This window comes from Cimex lectularius, unplaced genomic scaffold (assembly GCF_000648675.2).
Source record: "Cimex lectularius strain Harlan isolate CLEC.00 unplaced genomic scaffold, Clec_2.1 scaffold165, whole genome shotgun sequence".
In the NCBI taxonomy this organism is placed as follows: Eukaryota; Metazoa; Arthropoda; class Insecta; order Hemiptera; family Cimicidae; genus Cimex; species Cimex lectularius.
In genome coordinates this window covers 995,175-1,020,480 of record NW_019392863.1, presented here as the reverse complement: position 1 = coordinate 1,020,480, position 25,306 = coordinate 995,175, and the positions used below count along the sequence as shown (strand labels likewise).

Sequence of the window (25,306 nt, the reverse complement as noted above, 5' to 3'; positions counted from 1 at the left end):
GCAAATTTTTTCTTTCATCTGATCAAAACCTGATTCAAGACTGTGATAACAAAGCAATCTTCTCAGTTCTCTACAAATCCATATAATCATCTGAATTAACTATTTATCGAGATTTACACTGGAAGACAAACAGGACTCCATATTGCTTAAGGCAACCTCACTGCAGTCTGCTATGTCAAGAAATTATTGAGAAATACATCCCTCAAACCAGGGATCTCATTGGCATAGGTTTTTGATTTCTGGATGACAATGCCATCCTCCTAGAGGCAGGGTTGTTCATTGTGAATAAGTTTTCATTAAGGTGCATAAACGTTTTCATGTGTTCATCTTTAATGTCTCTTCTTAAGATTTTTTTATTGTTAGTGAAATTTTTCATAATTGAAAAAACAAATATTTGTTTTAAATAACTTGTCATTAGATTTAAGCTACTAGTTTAAAAAAATCAATCTTATTGTTGTAATAAATAAGTAATTCCAATAGCAAACATACAAACTGTAGTTTGATGATCTCTAATCATCATATTCCAGTCCCTGATGATAGAAAAATATTGAAGCTCATCTGGCAGACAAAATCGACATGACAGAACAGGACGATCAGAGGTACATAAGGTACATAAACATATTTTGCCAATTTTTTAAACTTGGCATCCCAAAAAATTGGATTATGTGAACATGTTAGTAAATAATAATTTTACTTATTATTGTTTATATAAGCTCAATCTGCACACATGTATACATACATACACATGTATAGAATTGAGCCTATCACTTCACACATCTCGCTAGTAATTCCAGCTTTTGTTCAATTTATAATAAATTATTAGCAGGTCTCAAGAATCACCCACCTTGGTTGTTGGCAGTCCAGGGTCAGACAATGAACTTATCTATCCAGCTACCAAAGTTGGACTCCAGGGCCTATGAACAGTTAGGTCATTTCAACCCCAAACACAATCAGTTTCTAGATCCACACCCATTCACTCTTAATTTTCACTCTCTTTCCTATGTAAATACTGTTCTCTAAATTCACTAGTTTCGTGGTCTGCTTGACCAATTAATATCATACAATTAATTAAGGTTTTTAGTTGAGATAAAAAAGTCAATGGCACGAGTGGGATTCGAACCCACGATCTTTGGCTTGATACGCCGCTGCTCTACCAGCTTTAGTGAAGGATACTTCATTTTAAAATTATTAAATTCACTAGTTTCATGGTCCGCTTGACCAATTAATATCATACAATTAATTAAGGTTTTTAGTTGAGATAAAAAGTCAAGATGGGAAGTTGGTGTCCGAGTGGATCGAGGTCACGATAGCTCAAGTGGTAGAGCAGCGGCATATCAAGCCAAAGATCATGAGTTCGAATCCCGCTCGTGCCATTGACTTTTTTATCTCAACTAAAAACCTTAATTAACTGTTCTCTAAGTTAGGGTGATGGAGTATTCAATATCCCTTTCACACATTCACGGTAATAAATACATTCAGTCTCAATATACACACAAAAACATGAGAGATATGTTTCTATAAAGTACTATATAGTAAAACAGCCCTGTTTCCTTTAAAAATCTGAATAGGCACTGCTGTGCTTAAGCAATTCTCATATCAGGTGGTATTCCTACATACTGTCTATATGGATCCAATGAATGTCACTATTTAGGGCCATGCTGAAATATGTCGTGGTGGTGGCAACTGCTGTCTCAGCCTGGTGGATACATTTCTTATAAAAGAGAACCACATCACCAATGCGGTGGCCAATGCCCTGGTGCTGTATGCCAATGTACTGGTGAAGTGGAAATGCAAATGCTGGTGAAGTTGGAACATGTTAAGTGGGATAATCGAACAACCTTTTTCTACATGCTGGATACATATGCGAGTGTTGGCCAAAAGTAAGTGTCCGGGTGTCAACCCGCATGGCCTATCTTTAATCATGTGATCAAAAATGATTTTTAATTTAATAATTGAAGGGTGTCATTCATAGGTTCTATATAGAGAGCATGTAGGAATGTCACCCTAAATGAGAATATCTATATTTAGGCCCCCTGTTCTGATTTTTGTAGGAAATACGGCTGTTTTACTGTATGCAGTACTTTATAGATATCTCATTTTTTATTTCTTTGAATGTGTTGAGACTGAATGTATTTATTAGTGTGAATGTGTAGCATGAGAGGGTACATGGCAGAAGTAGTACCCTCAATTAGATTAGTTATATAATATTTCTAGAGGGTGATGGAGGAATATCAAGTACTTAACCACCCTGAGTAAACGGCATGTAAATAAGAAAGAATGTATTTAAGAGTGAGTGAGAAGCTTGTTGGCAGCTGAAATGTATTAGCTTTTGACAGCCCCTGGTGTCTAATTTCAGCAGTGGGATGGATAAGACCCCGGACTGCCAAAACCCGATGTATGTGATTAAGTCATAAGTTCTATTCTGCAAATGTGTGCAGGGTTGAACGTTGAACTTATATAAATCAGTAATCACTAATTTTTGTAAGCCAATATTTTCTGTAATACCTATCCAAAATTAAATGATTAAATTAAACATGATTAAATATTTTATATGATAAATATGAAAGCAAGGAAGTAAATAAGTAAAACGCTTTATATTGTACTAAAAAATATAATTACTAAATAAAAAACAAACAACAAATAAAAGTTTTCTTAAAAATATGGCTTATCCTGCGAATTCAAAGGAATAACCTTTTCCAAAACTATGAGGTCCTTTATGTTCATCTTCAGGGCCTGGTGTGTATTCATGGACCTGGAAACAAATATTCAATGAGTACATTTAGGAATAATACAACATACCTCTATTACACACAGGTGTGGCTTGATGCTGTGGCCTGGATGACCTATAATTGCTGAGAGAAGGTGAACCGTCGTAGTCCTGCTGGGAGAAGGGGCTTCTAAGGGGAGAATGCTGTTGAGGTGGAGGAGATGGAGGAGGAGACCTGTAGCTTGCCTGCAGAGCTTCTCTCTGCTGCTGAACAACATGTGGGGGAGTTTTGGGCACATGGGATCCCTCGATGATCTTAAATCCGTCCTTACCAGCTGAGTACTTGACCGAAACAGTCTGACCAGAAGGATCAACATAAGAATACGCACCGGTCCTTGTACCATCTGGAGCTATGGTTTCACCTGGAAATAAATACCTTGTGAACCTAGTATGACTGATTGTTAATGCTGATAACCTCACCTGTGTCAGACTAGACTAGCACATAATAAACAGTATATTTTATACAATTATGTATATTTTGTATTAATAGCCATTTTGTTTGACATGACTATATGTCAATATGTCATCTATGGTTAAAAAGTGGATAAAGGGGCTTTATAAAAAATGTACTATGAGCACAAAGGCATTCATGACATTCGTCATCTCCAGCTTATTCTTGTTTTTGCCTGTTTTTGTCCCAAAATGATCAGACTGGTAAACAGCGAGAGGATCAAAAGGGATCAATTTTGAATAAATTGAAGTCTAGAACGCACTTATTCCATACATCAAACGTTTGTTATATGATTAGCTGTGAGGATTCATATATTCATCTGGTACATTGTCAATGAAGTACTGGATAAATATATCTGGTTTTAGTTGTAGTCCTTGCTGTTTGTACTGTAGTTAATGCTGATTTAGATGCACTTGATAAATTCTGCTTTGTTTTATTAAATTAATAACACAATTAAAGTAGGGAGACCCTAAGAGTTGCAACTGGTTAATATGACTTATGACCAAATCAAAGAGGACCAAGTGACATCGAGCCACCATCCTTCCTGTCCAAATTCCCTACCTTGTTTCAATCCATTCTCAGCTGCAAAAACAAAGTTGAAAGCCCCGTCTTGTGTTAAAGCCTGCTTGTGCATGAGTATCGCTGGAGGCGGTTTCCTGTATCCACTACCTCCGCCGTAGTCGAAGTCTTCTCCTTGACCCACTGCAACTCCGACAAGACAGAAGAGCACAAACTGCAACAGAACATTTTTCATTTATCCTTTGTGAATTTTCATGCTGGTTATAATCAATGTTAAGAGCATGAAGTATCGAAGAGAATGAAAACCTATGAATGGATTTTCCTTTTGTCCTATGATGAATGATTGATGAAGCGGTTCTAGAAACTCTTTGTTCTCCATTCTTTAAGCTGTTTGAATAAAAGGGACTGTGGTGTAAACAGTATGATTAATCATTCAGGGGGAGAATTATTTTTGATACCTTAGGCAATATCTTTGTCTACAAGGATCTGCCTTTGCCTAAATGATTTGCAGACATGTTGTGTGAAAGTTACACTTAAAGATATTGCAACATGTATTTCAATTTCAAATACATCCAGCTCTTGTTAATGAGAAGAAATGATGGTGTGATAACTCAAGGCACTGGATAGAGGTGGGCCATAGCTTCTTCCAACTTTTGAGCCAATAGACTGAGTCATTGAACGAAAAATGACCAAATACCATTACACTGCGAGAATGTGGGACAAGTCATGCATGTAATTGCTTCAGACAGTTATACAAATGCGGTTTGGTCCGAAACTGCATTTGTCCCTCCCTCGACCCTGTGATTACCGTGCTTGGAAAGCGGGATGAAACCCGTGGTGAAGAGCAGCCACAAAGGAAATGCAAAATTCGGCGGTTTAGCAGTTTCCTATTTAATTTCTCCGGTTTTCCCACTGGGAAAACAAAACGTTAGATAATTCCGGCCCGGGTGTTTATAAATGGAACGAGCTGAAAAATTGAATAACGAGTTTCCGCTCCGTTTACAACGGGCGCGGCTTCGGCCACCACAAGAGATTTCCTTTTATGAAAAAAAATTGCGCAATTCTCTTATACTTTTTCCATAGTTTAGACGTTTTATGGTTTTATTTTGACAATTGTTATATACAGGCTGTTACGGTACGTTTATAGACAACGTAACTATTTTGATTGAGAAAAGTAACATTTGGCTTGAGCTGACAGTTTTCTTTTTCACTATTCAACTGACACTTTATTTATTAAAAAGTCTTTCATCCTTTAGATTCGAGAACTATTGTCCACAAGAAGAACCGTTGACAGCACTTCAATAAAAAAATCATTACTGGTCCGCTTGTCCTCCCTGCTAGCCTGCCATAGGCATACAAACAGTTACAAAAATCTCACAATCAAGCCATTCAGTCGTTAAAGCGGTGTAATTACCCGATTTTAACGAAAATATACACTTTTATTTATTATTATCTTTATATATTTATTATAAATTTTATAAACTACGTTGATATTTCAATTTAGTAACCAACCAACAGTTTTATAAAACTAAAAAAAAGGAATTGTCTTAAAATAAAGGGTTATTGCATTCTAAGGAATATCTATATACATTTTTTAAAAATAATCGTAAATCGTAAAATTAATAACGAGAATAATAAATAATATGCTGCTTAATGATCCACTATATTTTTTCCTGAAAATGCCAATGTGAGATCCAATTATGTATATCTGGTCCGCTTAGCCTCGCTATGAGCCTGTCAAAGGCGTTAAATCACAAATATCACAAAATCTTGTCAATCCTATCCTTAAAACCGTGAAATTAATCCAATATATCGAAATTGTATACTTTTTATTACTGCTATTTTGTATGAATGGTATGTATTTATGGTAGGTATATATATTATTTTAAGTGATAAATTATCGGAAAATTTTATGATTAATTAGTTAGGTAGTAGTTGGAAATAAAGGGTTATTATTTTCTAAGGGATCTTCTTTGTATAAAATAATATCGATTTTTTCAAAGAACACTTTTCAAAAATAAGTCATACATTGTACGCAATATCAATTATATTTTCTCTTTAATAAAAAAAAAGTTGTTTTCTTTTGTCGCTAAATCTTCTGTAAGAGGAATCAATGATTGGATTTCACGAAAAAGATATTTTGAACATTGATATGTAAAATCAATAAAAAAATGGTAATAAAATCTTTCGTTCATTATCAAATTCCACAACTTTTCACGGATGATTATAGACAATTTATTATTAATTTTTTGTCATTACCTATGTAAATAATAGGCTGAAGAAAGATAATTCGCGAATTATGTGAACTTTATTATACAAAAAATATGAATAAATTAAAACAAAGAAATAGAAAACTTTGATTTGCCAATGTCAAAAGGTTTTTAATACTGTAACAGTAATTTGGTCATATCATTAATCATTCTGGTTTCTCTAGATTGGTCTGTTAGAACCATGACATTTCACCATCTTCAGTGAGTCCGAAGAGAACGCTGCTAGAACAGGCAGATCAAGATGATCGTAACGATCAATAGGGTTATCACCTGCAGATCACAGGAGGAAATGTCACAATTGTAGTAGTTAGTAATATTTAATTTTTTTTGCTTAAAATATTAAAAAATAACAGCACTCTTGGCGATTTAAGTACCACTGACGAACCAAGCACCTAAAGCATTATCATTTGCCAGAGCCCACTTTAAAAAACTTGAACAAATTTTAGTTACTAGAGAACTTTAGGATAAATGAATTCCCATCAAAATTATATTTTCTGTAGCTTGTTTTTATTGCCTATTTAAAATACAAGCATTTTTAAATAGTGGAGATATTTACTCGACAGTGTCAGTTCATCTCGTCGTCCATCTTGGCAAGACGCGTATCGCTCTTTCGCCACCAACAGAAGCTTTTGCCATGGTCTGACTGTGGTTGGCGAAATGTCGACTATCAACGGACCGAAACATGAGAAAACAATGACAGTTGGCGGACCGGGCCATCAGGACTTAGGGCGTCCGTTGACTCTCAGAACAAAAACAAGAATCCCGAGTTATATCTAAAAATACATGGCCAGATATTTTAATTACAAATTAAACTTCTTGCCTTTTGAAGCAATAATAGTCCTTTAGGCTAGTGAGTTAAAATCAGAAATATTTATGTTTATTTTGTACCTTTGATTTGATTGTATGCCTGGTTTTTGGACTTTTGATCTTTATATGTGTGGAAATTATGATTGATTAAAAACCTTCTTCAATGTGTGGTTTAGTGACCGTTAGTCGATAATTATTCAGAAATCGTGAGATGCAGTCCAGTGTGATGTAGGTTTCAGAAAAACATTTTCTTTATCGTGCCAACGTTGACTGGCACTCTCAACACGATACGCAAGAATGGCACACTTACGCAGAAAACAAACACTTTGAGCCCTGAAGATGATCTCAATAAAGATCGAAACGTTGGCACGATAAAGAAAATTTTTTCTGAAACCTACATCACACCAGACCGATCTCACGATTTCTGAATAATCACCTTCTTCAATTTTATTTTATACTAGTACTAATAAGCATTTCCACTCGTTATTAACTTCAAACTATTTCATTCTTCTGTGTAAATTTTATGTTCATTTATTGTGTTGCACTTATAAACATGATTGCTCTACCACGAAATAATTGATTAACGAGTTGAAATAATGTTTCTTACCTAAGTAGTATTATTACAAATTAATAACGTCAAGTTTATAATAAGTTTACTTGGTATAATTATGGTACACGTGAGTAATTTGGCACTTTTAGTTTTTGAGTGTCTTATAACTTGGAAAACTTAAGATATTCTACCTCATAGTAATAATAATAAAGTGGGAGGCCGACAGACAGCTGAGGTCATCGCCGGCCCTCTGCGTGTTTTCCTTCTTTTTCTCTTCTGTCGAGCATATTTTGTTTTAAACTGCAGCCATTTGAGCTCCTCGATCTGGTTACTGACTCTCTGATTTCAAATGTGNATTAAATATACATATATACATCACCACAAACATAGATGTCTGGTCACATTCACTCCTCGGGGCGGGGTTATAAGCAACCCCTTTCTTTCATGCTAATAAATTACTTTTACTCTCCAGACGTCATACACTCACCCCAGTACCTCATAGTAAGATTAAAATTATTGTGTGATAATATGCGCGGTCTAACTTTAATTTTTTTTTCAATCTAAAAAAGATCAATTATAATAAGAAAAATTATCTTTACTTGTAAGATATGTCAGTATTTATTGTGTCCGTGTGTTCCTAGGTAGTCCTATTTTCCAATCCGTAGAACCTTTGTCGCTGGCAAAATGCAACCTGTTGCAAATCAAAGTGTAAAATGTTTCTCTTACCTTGAACAACATGTTTACGATTTAAAAAAAATGCACCGACTCTTACCCTGGATGGCTTTTTACCCGGCTTTTATACTGTCCCACCTTCGACGATCTAGGCTGAGCCCCCTCTTCTCTTCTGCAGCGGCGGTCCCTTAAAGCCGGTTACGCAAGTGCTAATTTTATGACACTTTGCAAACCATTTCCGGGTCATATTTGTGTCCATTCTACGGAAATTCGATGTAATAAAAAGAATTTAAAGAATCTTTGTGAAGAATAGCACCCAGGCCTGCCACCCTGAAGTACTATCATCTATTCAAGCAAAACGCAAACCTATCCTTTCCCAATAGTCGATAAATATCTATTTAGTTCAAATGCTTTGTATTCTCTGTTTTTCTATAACGGTTTATATTTTTTTTATACCTCCATTCATTTTTTCCCTGTTGAGTGAATAATTATAAAACTTTATCTTGTATTTTTGTATATTTGCTATGCCATTCAACGTTCCTGACACAGCAAATTTTCTAAATTAAAAATCATCAATATCATATTGTTGAATATTTTTCAGATCTTCTTGGTCCGCCCATTCTCATAAGCTTGGGCACACTTGGAAGAAAGGTAGTAATTTTAGGGTAGTAAAAGTAGTAAATAACAAACAAACTAAAATTCACACAAATTAAACCAAATTTTTTTCTTAAATACCAAAACAAAAAGCCTAAAGACCAAAAATAAATCTAAAATACGATTGAACATGTGATATTCAATTTGAGCTTTCATAGATCATGAACTGATCATCAGAATTAAGCAGATATAATTTTTTCGAGTTAAAAAAACACTCCTTTTTAATAAACGACATTGTATGCATTAACAATCCTGGCGTGAAATCGCGTTGACATGCTGCAGAACATTTCTCCGGCGTTTTTCGGCTTAAGAATCTATCTGCTCACGAGAAGCTGAATAAAATCGGAAATTTATCCTCGTTCCTTCAAAGATTACTCCAAACTTATTATTATTTTTTTATTTTGACTAAAGGATAATCGCATACAATCAAACTATAGGATGATCGTACTAATACAAGATCAAACTGTAAGTTGATCGCACAAAATCAGGCTTCATGATGATTTTCTTATGCGATAAAGCTGCAGGATGATAACACAGAATCAAGATATAGTAAAATCGTAAAGAATACGAGGTAATCGTAAACGATCAACCTACAAGGTGATTGTACATGGTGAAGCTACAAGATAATCGTACATAATCGAGCTACGAGTTGGTCGAACAAGATCAATTTATGGGATAATCAATTTACAATAAGATGGCTAGTACTGATTAGTATTATTATCACCGATCCTCTTTTTCTTCTTAAAATAGTGAAGGTTTTAAATAAAGAAAGCTGGTTGCATAAACAATCTTGTTAATGTGTGGAGATTAGTGACAGTGGTCGATGATTATTCAGAAATCATGAGATGCGGTCTGGTGTGATGGAGGTTTCAGAAAACATTTTCTTTATCGTGCCAACGTTTCGATATTTATTGAGATCATCTTCACTGGCACTCTCAACACGACACGCAAGAATGGCACACTTACGTAGAAAACAAACACTTTGAGTGAGTAGAAATACTTTGATGGAATATAAAAAATATATTTTTTGCATTGTATAAATTCCCTTTTTTCCACGTGAAAAATCTTTGAAGATGATCTCAATACAGATCGAAACGTTGGCATGATAAAGAAAATGTTTTTCTGAAACCTACATCTCACCAGATCGCATCTCACGATTTCTGAATAATCCTGTTAATGTATTACATGAAAATAACGGTCGGGTGTGTGGTGACATTTCAGTATGTTTACGATACATTTTTACGCTCATAAACTTTAAAACTGTTGCACTTCTAAAATTGTGTCGATTGCGTTTTTTTAATTTGTAGCGGGAACTCAAAACCTTGTATTAAACGGATTATTCACACACTAAAAACCCGTGAAAGTGCGGTGGAAAAATGGTGGAAAAACATATGTAAGCAACCGGCGCAACAAGAAGCCGTATTTCATAATAGATGAACGAGTTAGTGTAAGAATCAATGGTACAAAACGCCTGTGGGCGGATTTGAGAATTCCACAATGGTGTATTGCCACAATGGAAGGGTGAGTGACTCCTGGTCTTTAATGCAGGGCCAATCAACAATGAACAATGGAGCCCGGCTATGAATTTAAAACTGAAATGTTCGCTGGAATTCGCCCTGAGCCTCAAAAGCTGGCATATTTCACTTCCGGGAGTTTGTTTTTAACGCGAGTCGGGGCGGATCGAGCTTTTTAAAATTTTATGGAACATGGGTGGACCGGAAAGTTTTATTGTTAAAATATTCTTAATTCACGGTCATAGTAGTCATAGTGTCCGTTTTCATTTTATAAGATCCAGCTGTCTTTCAGGTAATTTCATTGTGCCATCGCTTTTCGGCGGTCGATCGATGTAGTTAATACAGGTTCATTTCGCTTTCCAAATACCGAATCTGCTTTTCATCCCCATTAACTTTATCTTCTAAGGAATGTATCTTGGTGCTTTGAAGACAAATAAAAAAAACAAAAAAAAACAAAAACAAAAAAAAAACTGGACGTCTTAAAATGTCAATAGAATAAGTATCACCCAAATATCGAGATAGCATATAAGATTCTCCAAGTTTCTGTAGATGTAGATGTAGATGTAATTTTCAGGGTATAGTATACTGCGCCCTTTAAGAGCTATTGTATCCTCCGTGCTCTGCCTAAAGCACATCGGTGAGTCTTATTTCATCAAGACACTTGATTAATAAGCCCGGTTTCAGTGGTTGAAGCTTTTCTATGGTCACATATACATTCCAAAACACTTCCTCCTGCGGGCTAGTGTAGCTCGGCAGTTTGTTAGTAGATGTGTTGGAGTTTTTTCTGCCTCTTTGCAGAATCTGCATGTTCCATCTTGGATTATTCCAATCTTCTTTAAATGTTCATTTAACTTGCAGTGTCCTGTTAGGATTCGCAGTTTGTTCCTGCTTCCCTTGACACATTCTGTAATTCCTTTTCTTCCAAAATAGGTTAGGAGATTCTTGGATTGTCTGTGTCCAATGAATGAATTCCATAGTTCTTTCATTTTCTTTTTGTCCTTCTGTCTGAGATATTCCTTAATAGTGTGGGTTCCTATGCCACAGAAGGGTTCACGTCCTGTCAGTGGTGTAGCAGTTCCTTGCCTTGCGGGTGTCCGCTTTCTGGAAGTCTTCTACTCCCATATGTCCTGGGACCCAGCGGAGGCTGACTTTGTTCTGCGTACCTAATATGTTTAGTTTGGTTTTGCAGTTCAGCACCATCCTTAAATTAATGATATTTGAGCTTAGTGCTTTGATGACTGCTTGGCTATCTGACATGATAGCTACATTCTTGTTTTTGTACCCTTTACTCAGGTTGAGTTGAATCTCAACTTGGAAGATACTGGTGTATTTTCCCATGGGTTCTGAGTATTTGGTTCCAGGTTCAAATACTCCTGCCCTTGTACCTTCTTGTTTTCTAGATCCATCTGTGTACCAAAGGATGGTGCCATTCTTACAAGAGGTGTTTCCCTTTCGTTCCCATTCGTTTTTGGTACCTAGATTTATTTGAAAGTTTTGCTTAAATTCAAACATCGTGTTCATGTCGTCTCTCGGAGCCATGAGTATCGGATGGTCTTTCCATAGTTCGTTGCTTCTCTCCATTTTAATTTTATTCCTGTTAGAGGTTTCTCTTTGGTAATATTAATGATGGTTTTCTGCGCTGTCCTTATTACCATGTTGTGTAGAGGGATTAATCCCACTACTTTTTCCATGCTAATTGTAGGACATGTTCTCATTGCTCCCGTTATGCAGATGCATGCACGTCTCTTCTAGTACTAGTCAAAATATCGACGTGTTTGAAATAGTTTCTACAGTTAAATCTTGTATGAATTTTATTCCTTGCCATGATTTTAACAAATTCACCCTCCAATAGATTCCAAGGTGTAGGAATTATGTGGATTCTCTTGCAAAGAAAGTAGCTGCTATACCACTACGTCCGAACTACCATTGTGAATTATGTTCGTGTTGGTAATGGTACAAGAATTCAGTTGAAGTACTAGTATTCAGTTGACATTTTGTATACTCTGCATAGCTTTGTTATTAAGCTTCTGTAAGCGATTTTTTCTGTTTAATCTGAAGACGTGATATTGGATGAAGGCAAGTTCTAAAGATGGATTGGACAAAGATTAACACAGGACCTTCTAGGAAATGGTGTGGACTGCCTGAGGATTGGTGAATTTTGCCACCATTTTCACCAGTACTTCGAAAATGGTTCCCTCTTCCAGACAGCAGCCAATGGATATGCAGCACTCATCATTGGTGCCCGGGCTCAACCTCATCACTTCTCATAACTGATGGAGAAAACAGTTAACACAAGCCACAAGCAACGATGCTCTGTCAACAGCTCAAACTCATCGCTCACTCGACAGCTGCCCTAGGTCCTATGTCAATCAGAATTACATATAAAGCTACAGGATGATCATACATGATCAAGTTACAGGATAATCTTTAACAAGTCTTCCACCTTCGATGAAGCATCACTCTATTTAAGGATGGTGCTTAAATCAGACTCGACGACGAGTTTTTATCACTAATGGAGAAAGCATCCCACACACGTCTTAAGCAACAGAGCCTCTCAACAGCTCATTCTCGCACTCAACACTTTCTCAAAAACAGACTAGCTAACTGCTGCCGAAGGTCCTACATTCTTTATTTGACAAATACAAAGCTTCAAACATACAGTTAATCGACTGCCGCTAAGCGCTCTCTCGACAGTGCATGGCAGAGCACTTAGCCGACAAGGCTCGCAGCAGTAGTATGCCCAAGAGTACATGACGCTCTACTGCTCCAACAACAACAGAACCTTAGGACGCTCTGAATAGGAAACAACACAATACATAGCTTACCTTTTATTTACTATGTTTTTAACATAGGGCATGAATGTAAGTGTCCAATAAACAGTGAAGTGGAAAAGGAGCGAACGCTGTCCTACATTGATATATTTGTGCAGAAGGTTTTGCTGAGTTGGGTCTCAACTTCCCCAATGCATTTTGTAAATCTGTCGAGTCCAGGATGACCATTGCACCAAGATCTTCTTTGAATGAAGGTTTCTTTTATTTGTCAATGGGTAAAGTTTTTACCCTGAATCCATGTTTCAACTTACTTTACTACATTAAACTTACTCTTTTGAAAGAAGAAACACAACAGAAGTACATAAAGTATTACTATCGCTTATTCACGCAAGTTTGCTAGACTATCCTTAATTGTCAAATCAACTTGTACTTTTATCTAATGTAATAAATGAAGGTTTGCTTCACATTTTGTTAAGTCGTAGGGTACAAAAATATCAACCATATTGGACAACAAAGTAATGAAAATAAATAAAAGTTCTTTTATTTAGAAATTAGGAGTTATTAAAAAAGCTCAAAATATTTTTAATGTCTTTAATCTATTTAGCAATTTAAATTTAATTTAAACATTAGTTTAACCAAAATTAATCATGGTCCGCTTATTCTCATTATAGCTCAAATTAAACATTCAGCAGACGTCTTCCTCCTCCCGCAATTTGCTCTTATTTGACCAAATTTCGTATTAATTGAAATTAATTACCTCATTCTCGCAGTAAAACAGAACAATGATTATGACTCTGATTCCTTCAAACTATTTACACGTAGTTTACAGACGAACATTAAATATTGGTTAAGACTATACAATAAATAAAAGAATTGAAATGCTTTCCTCTGAGCATTCAAAACATAAAATCACACTAAATTTAAGTTAGTTTAAATATTCAACAACTACAATTACATTCAAGTCTAGATTTTTGTTATAAAATTTGTAACACACCACACATTAGTATACAACGTTACATTAAATATATTTATTATTTCTTGTTGTATTGTCAATAGTTTTCACAAGCACTCCATATTATTTTGTTCGGAGTTTATTTTGAAAAATTTGTGAATATAAATTTATTTCATGGGCTGAGGAGTTAAAACTTAGTTAAATGGATATGTTTTTTTTGTAATGATAATGGGGTGACAATTAAAATCATAGGCTGAGATATTGTTTCAGGCAACAATTCCATGCTTTGAATTTTGACATGGAATCAATCCTTTCCTACACAGTTGCAGATCCTTGTCTGCAGCCTCTTGCCGCATCTTTCCTTGTCCGATATGGCCAATTTGACCCGTTTCTGTATGGAGAACTCGCACGGCTGAGTACAAGGTGACCATTCCGACCATTCTGAATATCTGCAATCTTATTGGAAGAGGGAAAAAAATTAAAAAGGAAAAGTTGTTAAACGTCTTTTCGATTTTTACCTTCTTCAGAATCCTCGTATTCGTCGTACGCTTTGTTTTCATCACTCATATAACCTAAAAACAATTGTTTAAAGAATTAAAAACTCATAGAGGTAACGTTAAATATATCAAATATTGTTAAAATGAGCCTAATAAAATCACCCAATCTGTTCTTGTCCTGCTTAACGAAGTTCAGGCTTCGAAGCTGCAAACATAAGTCATTTTGCCTCCAACCCATGCAAGTTACAAACGTATAAAACCTTTTACTCCAGTGGGATGAGAATCTTAATCCATTATTCCTTTATATACAAAATAACTAACCTAAAGATCTATGGGGCTGTAATTCCAACGACACTATTGTACCGACATCCACGGTAGTAAATACATTCATTCAGGAACTCGCTGTTCTGTTCAAAATTAATTCTTACACCGAGTGGCAGGTTTCTGCACATAGCCAAAGCTTTATGGTACTCCTAAATTTCCTGCTAAAGAACCTAAGGATCCAGGGGTATTTAATATTCCCTCATTTTGTTTCACAGCCACTACAGTCACGGTGGTAAATACAAGGAACTCAGGAACTCGCTGTTCTTCTCAAAAACAATTCTCTTCAGGTGACATCATCAAGCTAAAGTACCCTTTTGCAATTAGTTACAAGAAGGTCGTACGTATACGATCAAGTTGCAGGATGATCTTACAAGCTACAAGGTTATCACAATTCCGCGATCAACCTACAGGATGATCGTATACAAATAAGCTAAGGATCGTACTCGTAAACAATAATACAGGATGATAATACGCGTGCAAGAACTAGCTACTGTATGATCCTACCCACATACTATCAAATTACAAAATGGTCGTATTTGTACATAATAAATCGCAGGGTGGGCGTACTAGTAAACGGTCAAGCTATAAAATGTTTGTACCGATATACAATTAAGCTACAGATGATCGTACACAGTCTAGCCCAAAAGCTCCACAAGATATGTCATGAACTATTTTTATACTGTTTTATTACTACTATTGTAATAATTACCGCTGTACTAAAAGCGTAAATGAAGGAATGAATTTTGCAATTAGTAAAAACTATTGGTTACCTGTGGAAAGAATAATGAGCTCGAGCCCTGAAGCTACAGACAAATAGGACATGTAGGATATTTATATCGCTTACTCCAGTAGGGGAAATGGAGTATTTTATATTCCAATATAAACAAAACTAACTTAAGGATCCATTGGGTACTTAATATTCCTCAATTGATTCTCTCAGATCATAAATTCACGTTAATAAATACATTCATTCACAGGGATCTAACAAGGAAGCGCTTTGTACAACAAAAGACCATCGACGAAGCTAACCCTGAAACTCGTTATTAAGCTCAAGGAGTAATCCCATATCGAATAGTATGCCTGCGATTGGAGTCAAAGCTTTTTGGCACAAAGTATATCCGTGTGTTAGCAGAGAACGGCATATTAAGATGCCGTTGAGAACGATCCCTTTAAACGGTTAACCCTTGGAGTGCCATGAACTTATCATGCTTTTAGTATTGAGTAATTGTTAATGATGGTAAAAGAATCCTGTTTAATTATTATTATAACTAATATAAGAGACATAAGTAACCTGTATTATCAGTTCCCACTTATATTTTAATTAAATTCGGGTTGAGATTTACGTACCCGTTGTACAAGGTCCAGCGTTGCACCTTTTCCTGCGTAGAAGCTTCTTGGGGCAGTCCTTACCGCCGTTTCTGGCATTCATCTGAAATCATTTGTATTAAAATCGATTCTTAATTTATTAATAATGTTTAAAACAAGGGAATATAACAGAGTCTCTTACGATTATCTGTCTTGTTTTTTGTCTTAGTCCTCGTCCGCAGGAGACAGAACACGCGGACCAAGCGGACCAGTGTGAAACTTTGCAATCAACAACAGGACCTTCCGCCCCACCAGGTACCTAATGACAATAACAATAATAAATGTTCGTAATAAAATAATGGATCTCAACGAGAAGCTTACGTAGTCCCAGACTTTGACTTGTGATTCAGCGTCAAATCCGCTGAACGGGCCGTTTAAACTCCTGTCACCTAATGGTCCGATATGTAATTATTAATGGCAAATTATTATATTGTTTCTACAATTTTTTTCAACTTCAATAAGTCAGTTTTGAGATTTTTAAATCAATTTTTGGAAATTTTTTGACAAACCTTTTCCAGTTTTATTCGTTTTGATAAAGAGATCTTCAGATATACCGAGCTCTTTGAGCTTCATCGTATTGTTAAATATCAATTCCTCTTTGGGCAGCGATAAAGAATAAGGATAATTTAATATAAATTCTATTTTGTTTAAATATTTTATTTTTATGTGGATTTAAGCTTTTTTTTTGTTTTGATTACTACCTTTAAGTTTTTTGCAAGTTTTCTCGCATTCTTCTTGCGTGTCGAACTGGTTTCTATTGCCCCAGCATCCGGAATAGACGAACTTCATGCAATTCCGTGTCGACGTGTCGAAGTACCATTTTTCAAATTGACCCCTGCAAGGTCCTGGCATTTTTGGAGACTGGCACGCCTCTGGAAAAAAATATATAAATAAAAAAATTGTCCCGAAAGATTGCATTTTATTTTACCTCTTGCTTGTTCGGCTGTCAACTCGCAACCCGCTTTTTCGCTGCATGTAATAGTTTCGTTTTGTAAGATGTGGGAGCACTGATCCGGGCCGCCGCCCCAGGTACGGCTGATGATTTCCCTGTGTCTCCTTCTCGTCCCCATTCCGCAGTTGACCGAACACGCGGACCATTCCGACCATGGGCCCGGCACGCATTTGTCCGTGAAAGGCAAGTTCTTAAATAATACAAAATTGAAATCAAAAGTTAAAATTTGTTACGAAATTTTGTTCAATTAAAACTCTCGTTTACCATGGGCAGATCTTTGCAGTCCTGGCTTTTAACCACACATTTTTCCTCCTGCCTAAGCGGTGGATGGTTGAAGTATGCAGTGCATTTCTTGTAATTTTTTTGGTTTTTTATCCTTCGAAATCTGAAACAAAAACAAAATTATACGATTATTGGACATTTTTAACAAACAATTAATACTTTTTTTTGTCCCACTACAGTAACCCTCCAGTTGAGAACTTTATTGTTTTTCTTTTAACCCATTCTCATTATGATTACAGGTTTTCTCTAACTGAGTGTTCTGTTACATCAATATTTGCTTTTGTTTTTTTACATTCAACTACTAAAGTAATTTTATTTCCATTAGATGCAATAAATTAATTACTTATGATACAATTAATGATAAGTATAAGTTTTTAGAGTTGATGGACATTCAATGAATTAGCGAAACTCAGAAAGTCTTCTTTGTATTGGCAGGCACCTGTTTTCATCCTCTGGTCATGTTCCTCCACTAGTCATAATGCTCTTAATCAAGGGGAACCTATTGCTCTCGTACAGCCCACACTCCTGAATGATGTGCACCCATGTCTGTTCTCCACCTCCACAATGACAGTGGACAATTTTCGCACATCGTTTCAAATATGATGTTTCCCGTGTCCCGTGAGTCTTGTACGTGTGGTCAAAGGTGGTGTTCCTTCTGTCGTGAACTGATGGAATGTAGCTTCTTGTAATTACGCCCTCATCTCCCTCTATCCACATATCGTTCCATTTTTATAAGCTTAGCTTTTCTTCCTGTATTTTAATGTAGGAAAGAGGTACTTTCATAAATGAAATAGCTAAGGTTTCCTTTTTTGCCGCATCTTTCGCCAGCTCGTCGGATTTTCATTTCCCTGGTGTCCCACGTGAGCCTTGACCCACCTCAAGGAAATCGAAAGCGTATTCCTAATTGATTCTACAGTTAGGAGGTGATTTATGTGGTCTTGAATCACAGCAAGGGAGACTGCACTGTCTGTTTTCTGCTGTAGAGTTCTTGCACTATGACCGTTGTAGCGTAAAAACCATCCTAAGGCCTCATTAATTGCTAGTAGCTCCGCCTGATTGTTGGTACACCATGATGATTGTTCTTTGAAAAATTTCTATTTTGTTTCTCCTGGTAAATCCGCAATCCACCATTTCGTCAATGCGACTACCATCTGTGTATACCTCGAAGCACGAAGTGTAATCCTCACGCAAATCGTTTTCCACCTGAGCCAGGTGTCTCTATTTATTCAGTGGTAGGTCTACATCGGGTTCATAGTGAGGGTACCATATTCCATAGCTCAAAATTTAGCACACAGCGGTCCAAATCAGCCAGGGAACATTCTTCTCTATCCTGTTAGTTTTAGTATCCTTCAAGGCTGGACTCTCACAGGGTATAACCTTGGCCCCATCCTGTACTTGACTTATACGTCTGTTCTCCCTATGCATTGACATTGACATGACACATTCATTCACACTTTTGCAGATGAGACTGCTATCCTATCTCCAATAAAGATCCCATTCTCTCATCGCTTCCTGCAGGATCACCTTTTCAATTGATACTAATTTATATAGAAAAAATTCATTAAACTAAGGCTTTATTGTAATAGGTAAAATTATGCTTAGTGTATTAATTAATGATAAACATGAAATGTGAATAACATATTACACGAGTAGTTAGTATTTGTGGAATTTTTTGCCAAAACTGTCATTTTTTATATTTTCGACGAGATTTGTCTCGTCATACTGCACTGTCTAGTAGAACGAGACGGGGAGGACCATTGAAATACGACAAAAGAGTCATCGATTCCGGGACTCAGGCCCATCAGAAAAAAAAAATTCAGCTCAATCACATAACTTTGCCCGCTAATTGGATTGTGCAAATCACGATGCTATCAGGCCTGTCAAAGTCGGCTATTTCCGTTTCACTTATTGCAGAAAATAATTGGCAAATTAGGTCAGTTTTCGTTAAACTTTGCTAAAATTATGCCCAAATGCATTTTCCCACTGGTTTATCCTTTTGTCGAATTATTCAAATTTATATAAACGCGGATTATATTAGGAGGTAGATAAAATTCCGAGTGCATGGAATGTTTTAAAAAAACTCAAACAAAAATATAAGCATTTTTTAAATTCATTGATTTATTTACAACTGCACTTTAATTATGCAACGAGTAAAGATGTTGAAATTGTTATTATTTTATGTGAACGTGCACTCAGGTTGGGTGTACGGACACATAAATGAATATAAAGGCATAAACGGCATCTATGCAGTAATGGGGCAATCTTGATCTTCACCAACAGGGTGGAGATCATTTGGCAATTATTCTTTGTCGATGTTAGGCAACAAAGCTGTCGCGTGGCCAAGTCGCTTCAGTCTCCGACGAGGTAATGTTGAGAATGACAATTCTCGGATTAAAGATTGAGGGAGAGCATTAATAAGCATATTAAGGTCGTGATTAGAGATTTGAAATCATCTAGAAACGACCCCAGTAAGTATCACAAACATCTCCTGAAGGGGCAAGAGTGGTGTTTCATGGTGTGGGAGTAGTGGGAGCAGTACAGGAGAATGCAGGTTGAGTGGACTCCGCGACTACTTGAGCAAATGGTATGTTGTTATTGAAGCGAAATGGTCTAATGTTCGGTCTTAAAGGTGTGAAGAAGGATGATTGCTGTAGAGGTGGCTGCGTAGTTCTCCGCTGATCGAATATCGTCGGATGCCTTCTTCATCGTTAGAGCTCTTTATGCACGATACAACTTTTATGGTTAGCCAGATGCCAGAGTGCACATGTAACGGGCGATGTAGGTTGCTTCCTGCAGTCTTGAGTGAAGTGATCATCAGTACACTTCGGTTTGTGCTGGCAATATCCTCCTGTGTGGCCGTATTCTTGACACCTTTTGCACTATGCTCTCAGAGTACAGTGGATATTCGATTTTAACGCTGGAATAACATAGGGTCTCAATATAAATAAGGCCCATTAATTAATATACAATAATTTTTTGTCTGTTATACGATCCAGTCATAATCCAACGAAGCGTAGTACCGCCATCTAGTACTCTGTTTCGAAGTTGTTACATTTATTTGCTACTAGATAGTGCTTTTTACTCGCGACGGGAGTTTGTCAGTTAATTATAATTCATATACTTAACTTTTTATTACAAAATTGCTAAAAAAGTATGTATTTTAACGTGAAAACAATATAAACGGGAAAGGCGGTTAAGTATGACAACTGAAATCGCAGTTTTGTCATTTTCTCTACTATTTGGACGCATCGTTCTCACCATAACGCATTCCACTGGGTAACACAAGTACATTATATGACTTGTTTCAAATATTAGTGAAATTTTTCTTGAATGGTGGTTGTTTTCTCACGAATTCAACCACCGGGCAATTATTACGTGTACGGTATACCTCGATTTTAGTTAATCATCTGATTTTAAAGTATGTATACGGGTTGAAAACAGAAGTTTATGGGACAGTTACAGTTTTTAGAAAATTGAATGGTTATTTAGCTCAAAGGCAGTCTACTTACTGGTGGGATAAAGAAAAATATTTAAGAGTAAAGGATTTTAATTATCTGACTTGGGAGTATGTAAATGGTTGGAAACAGAAAATTATGGGACAGTTACGGATTTTAGTTAATTGAATGGTTATTTAGCTCAAAGGCAGTCTAGTGGTTGGATAAAGAAAAATAATTAACAGTACAGGAGTTTAATTAGCTGAGGTGGAAGTGTCGAATTGTTAACAGAAAGTTAAGAGAAATTTACGGATTTTAGTCCAAAGAACAGTATTTATTTAGCTGAAAGGCAGTATAGTAGTTGGATATTTAATAATAAAGAAAAATATTTAATAGTAAAGAATTTTAATTAACAGTTGGAAGCAGAAACAGAAAATTATGTGGTAGTTACATGTTTTAGTTAACTGGATGGTATTTATATAGCTAAAGGCACTAAAGTAGCTGGATAAAGAAAAATATTAAACAGTAAAGAATTTGAGTGAGTTGGAAATATATGGACTGGAAAGAGATAATTATGGAACAGTGAACGATTTAGTTAGGTGAGTTGGAAGTATAAAGATTGGAAACAGAAGATTACTTATATATTATTTGAATTGTGTTGGAATGCTCGCATATGGACACAGAAACTTTGTTACAGTTACATAACAGTTGGATATGTTAATTGGCTAAGTTTGAATTATAGAGTACATAGAAAAGTTATTAAGAAGTTATTAAAGTTATTAAGTTATTAAGAATTAGTCAGTCAATTAGTCACTATTAAAAAAGTAACAAATTTACAGCGTTTAAGACTGAAATGCAAGGCTTAAGAAATTATTTGATACGTATAAATAAATCGGAAAGTAGCAATTTTAAGTCTTACGTGGTTATTGCCGAATTTAAATTGATATGATAATCGTTGTTAAGGGAAGTATTATTTAAATATTACCTAGAAGTAAAAAAATGCAACTTTGAAAGGAACATAATTAAAAAAACAATAAACATGGTTTTCTTGAAAAGGGCAATTAGTTGCCTTGATTGATATCTTTCAGTTTCAGGAATAAGACGATGATGGATCTTTTAAAGTGGTTGGTCTTCGCCTCTGCTTCCGCCAATTAGGTAGGAACAAAGTAAAAAAACAATAATAATTCAAGAAAGTTGCAAGGAAAAGCTTAATGGAACTGTCAAGCCGTCTTTACGATTCAGCAAGAACCCCCATTTCCTCAAGAGTGTTTTAAACATTTAAGAACTCGTTTTCGTGAGTGTAATCTAATTTTTATTAGATTGCCTTTAGGGCCTAAGGGCTTACCTGTAACGGGTTCCTTCTCCACAAGAAACGGAGCATCCAGACCAGTCAGACCACTCTGTCACCTCGCACAAGGTAGCGCTGTAATCCTCTCTTTCACGACCCATAAGTTCACCACTGAAACATATTTATATTCTTGTAAGAATTACTTATTATTCTTTTATGCAACTAGAATCTCGATGATTACCAAGGGATCGGAGCTTCGCAGTGTTCCCTGTAAGTCAGCTCTCTGTTGCAATTTTCCATCGTGGCCATTGATTCGTCCCTGTAAAATCTCTGCCTCGACCTTTTCCCTGTGCCGCATGTCGCTGAACAAGGGCTCCAGTCCGACCATGCGTTCACGGCACAAGGATCAACAGGGTAATTCACTTAAAAACAGAAAAATATTGGAAAGCTTTTAATGAACCTGCTTGAAAGGTAAACACACGATCAATCAGAAAAACACTTGATAAGAATGTACTATGATAGATGAATTGAAGATACTATGAATTTTTATTCTTTCATTAATCGCGTTCTTTTACGCGTTTAATTAAAAAATACAAACAAAAAAGAAAAACTTTACAGCAGTATATGCAGTGAGAGTTGGAATGACCTATGAGTAAGGACATTTTTCCTTACATTTTCTTTGTTTTTAAATCCATTATTTCTTTTTTCGATATTTCAATAGTAAGAATTGCGAAAATTTAATAAATAAACTGAACCAATACTTAAATCAGCTAAATATTTCAAATTTAGCGTTTCAAACGAAAAAACTAACTGATTTGAGAATTGTGTGTCAATCTTTGATTTGAGCTACTTTTGAAGACAGCACTTCACAAGAAGAGACGGACTACTTACAAATTCAAAGCATTTGTTTAAGATAATATTATGTTATATCATAACAGCGCAATTTCTATGAATACAAAAAAAATGATAACTGACAAATGATAGTAAACAAATAAAATAGATATTTCGCTATGATGTATATTTTAGGTTGGAAACGGAATAATTAACTGAGTATTGAGGTTGGAAAAAGAAAATTATGGAGCAGAAAAGAATTTTAATTGAGTTGGAAGTATAGAGATTGAAAACAGAATTATGGAACAGTAAAGGATTCTAGTTGACTCACTTTGTAGCGTAGACGTTGGAAACAGAAAATTATAGAACAGAAAAAGATTTTAGTTAACTTAGATAGAAGTTAAAATGGATGCATAAAATTACTTGCTAGCAAAGGAGTTTATCTAGGTTGGCTGTACCAAAATTACAAAGAGACAATTACTTAACAATACGCGATTTTAGCGAACTGTATTATATAAAGATTGTAGTTCATAGAGGTTGAAATTTAAAAGAAAATTAGAAAATAATTAAAATCGACATTTCGATAAGCTGGGCTTGTAAAATTGGAAACAGGAAAATTTACAGTAAAGCATGATAGTTACCTTTTTGGATGTATAGAGGTTGGAAACAGAAAATTATTTAACAGTAAATTATTTTAGTTAATTGAAATGGAAACATAAAGTTTGAAAACAGGAAATGATAGAGCAGAAAAGGATTTTAAATTTAATATAAGCTAAAATAGATTTAAAAGTATCGTGGTTAGAATAAAAAATTACATAATATTAAATGATTTTGGTTTACTGAGTTAAAAGTAGAAAATTACACCACAACACATTACAATTACACATATCGGTTTTAAAACGAAGTGGGTGTAAAATTTATAGCTGTTAAAACTAAAATGCAAGGCGCCTGAAATAATTTTATAGTTTACAATTTAATAAAATAAATGTATAATAAGTAGTAAATCGGATTGCAGAAATTATAAAGCTGATCTGGCAGAAGAATTGACTATTGATTAATCTTGACAGGCGTTAAGTTAATATAATGGTCATTAAAAAAATCCCGCTCGTGAGACGAGCTTTTTCATCTCACCCAAGACCTTACATAAAAAGAATAATTAATTCAAATAATTAATTTGGTCAATTAGACTACTAAGCATAAATGGATTAAGAAAAATCCTGATGTATATGCTTCATGACGTGGGTTATCGTTGATGGTAGTCTATTTATGTACTATGTTATATTCTGTTTTGATTGATTTTATGTTGTTACAGACCTTTTTGTAGCAGAATTGTCTTGTTGTGGGTTGGCTATTAATTTTGTGTTTTTGGTTATTTACAATTGCATTTCTAGAGTCGTGTACTTTTATTGTCCTGGGTGATTTTAATTAAGTCAGTGATATATATCTGAAGAAAGTAGGTTGCTTAGGCTAGGTGTAAGTCAAGGAGTTTTTTATTGTTTGCTCTCAAACCAGCAAAAATAGATTAACCCATATAAACATGAGTTATCTACTCGCTGTCCATCTAACATATGATAAATATCGAACCAATCCAAAAGTTATACTGTTTATATTTGTTTATTTGCCAATGAGTAAAAGAGAGTTTTTTGTTTTTATTGTAGGTCCATTATATTTTTATGGCTAACTAAGTTATTGACGTAGTAAGTTAAATATGTTTTGATATATTGGGTTGTCCGGAAAATAATGCAGGATTTTAAGTTTTCATTAAAAAAAATCTATATAAAATATTCTGTTTACGTTTACAGGATTACTCATTTGTATGAATGTCAACACTTATTAATCCTCTTCCAAATGATATTGTTTGTTTACCTCTGTAGCATTCCGCTACTTGGAAATAATTCAGTCATCCTTATAATGTCAAAGCGAGAATTTCGTACGATTTTCTTTTACGAGTTTAAACTCGGCCGAAGCGGAGCCCAAACGGCTAGAAACATTAACCAAGTCTGGGACGAGGGTTGTGTTAATGAGTGCACTGTGCAAAGGTGGTTTAAAAAATTTCGGGAGGGAGATTTCAGCCTTGAAGATGAAGAAGGTCGTGGAAGGCCTTCCTCTCTTAATGATGATGTTCTGCGATCAGTGGTGGGTGAAGAGCAACTCAAAGTCAGTAAAACGACCGTCGCTGACCACCTCAAGGCGATTGGAAAAGTGAAAAAACTCGAAAATTGGGTTCCACACTCATTAAACGATCGCCAAAAAAATCAGCGCTTTGATGTTTGTGCATCACTTCTTTGTCGAAACAAAAATGACCCATTTCTGGCCAGAATTGTTACATGTGACGAAAAGTGGATTCTCTACGATAACACTAGACGTTCTGGACAGTGGCTCGACAAAGGAGAAGCTCCAATATAT

At 35.5% G+C, this 25,306-nt stretch overlaps 2 protein-coding genes across 2 annotated transcripts in view; both read right to left on the bottom strand.

Moving 5' to 3' along the window:
• Positions 1-2,621: 2,621 nt before the first annotated feature.
• LOC106666081 (cuticle protein 2-like) lies at positions 2,622-8,125 on the bottom strand. Its single transcript, XM_014392972.2, has 4 exons — positions 8,091-8,125; positions 3,780-3,951; positions 2,813-3,129; positions 2,622-2,752 (listed from the first exon to the last, which is right to left on the bottom strand). Exons 1-4 carry the CDS (start codon positions 8,100-8,102, stop codon positions 2,666-2,668), a joined length of 588 nt encoding a protein of 195 aa, XP_014248458.1. The 5' UTR covers positions 8,103-8,125; the 3' UTR covers positions 2,622-2,665.
• A 5,765-nt stretch (positions 8,126-13,890) lies between these two features.
• Positions 13,891-25,306, bottom strand: part of LOC106666207 (spondin-1) — a 96,152-nt gene continuing 84,736 nt past the window's right edge. Inside the window, exons 10-19 of the mRNA XM_014393232.2 lie at positions 22,311-22,491; positions 22,127-22,240; positions 17,330-17,450; positions 17,042-17,255; positions 16,815-16,985; positions 16,435-16,502; positions 16,256-16,372; positions 16,096-16,177; positions 14,446-14,499; positions 13,891-14,383 (exon numbers count right to left, since the gene is read on the bottom strand). Of these exons, the coding sequence (XP_014248718.1) occupies positions 14,232-14,383; positions 14,446-14,499; positions 16,096-16,177; positions 16,256-16,372; positions 16,435-16,502; positions 16,815-16,985; positions 17,042-17,255; positions 17,330-17,450; positions 22,127-22,240; positions 22,311-22,491 (1,274 nt within the window). The 3' untranslated portion in view covers positions 13,891-14,231. The remainder of the gene's footprint in view (positions 14,384-14,445; positions 14,500-16,095; positions 16,178-16,255; positions 16,373-16,434; positions 16,503-16,814; positions 16,986-17,041; positions 17,256-17,329; positions 17,451-22,126; positions 22,241-22,310; positions 22,492-25,306) is intronic.

Bases quoted from the DNA above. Each gene is read 5' to 3' on its own strand.
- LOC106666081 (XM_014392972.2), bottom strand. The intron at 3,130-3,779 runs GTAGGGAATTTG...ATTTATTTCCAG, and splicing joins TGAGAATGGATTGAAACAAG to GTGAAACCATAGCTCCAGAT. The intron at 2,753-2,812 runs GTGTGTAATAGA...ATTTGTTTCCAG, and splicing joins CACAGCATCAAGCCACACCT to GTCCATGAATACACACCAGG.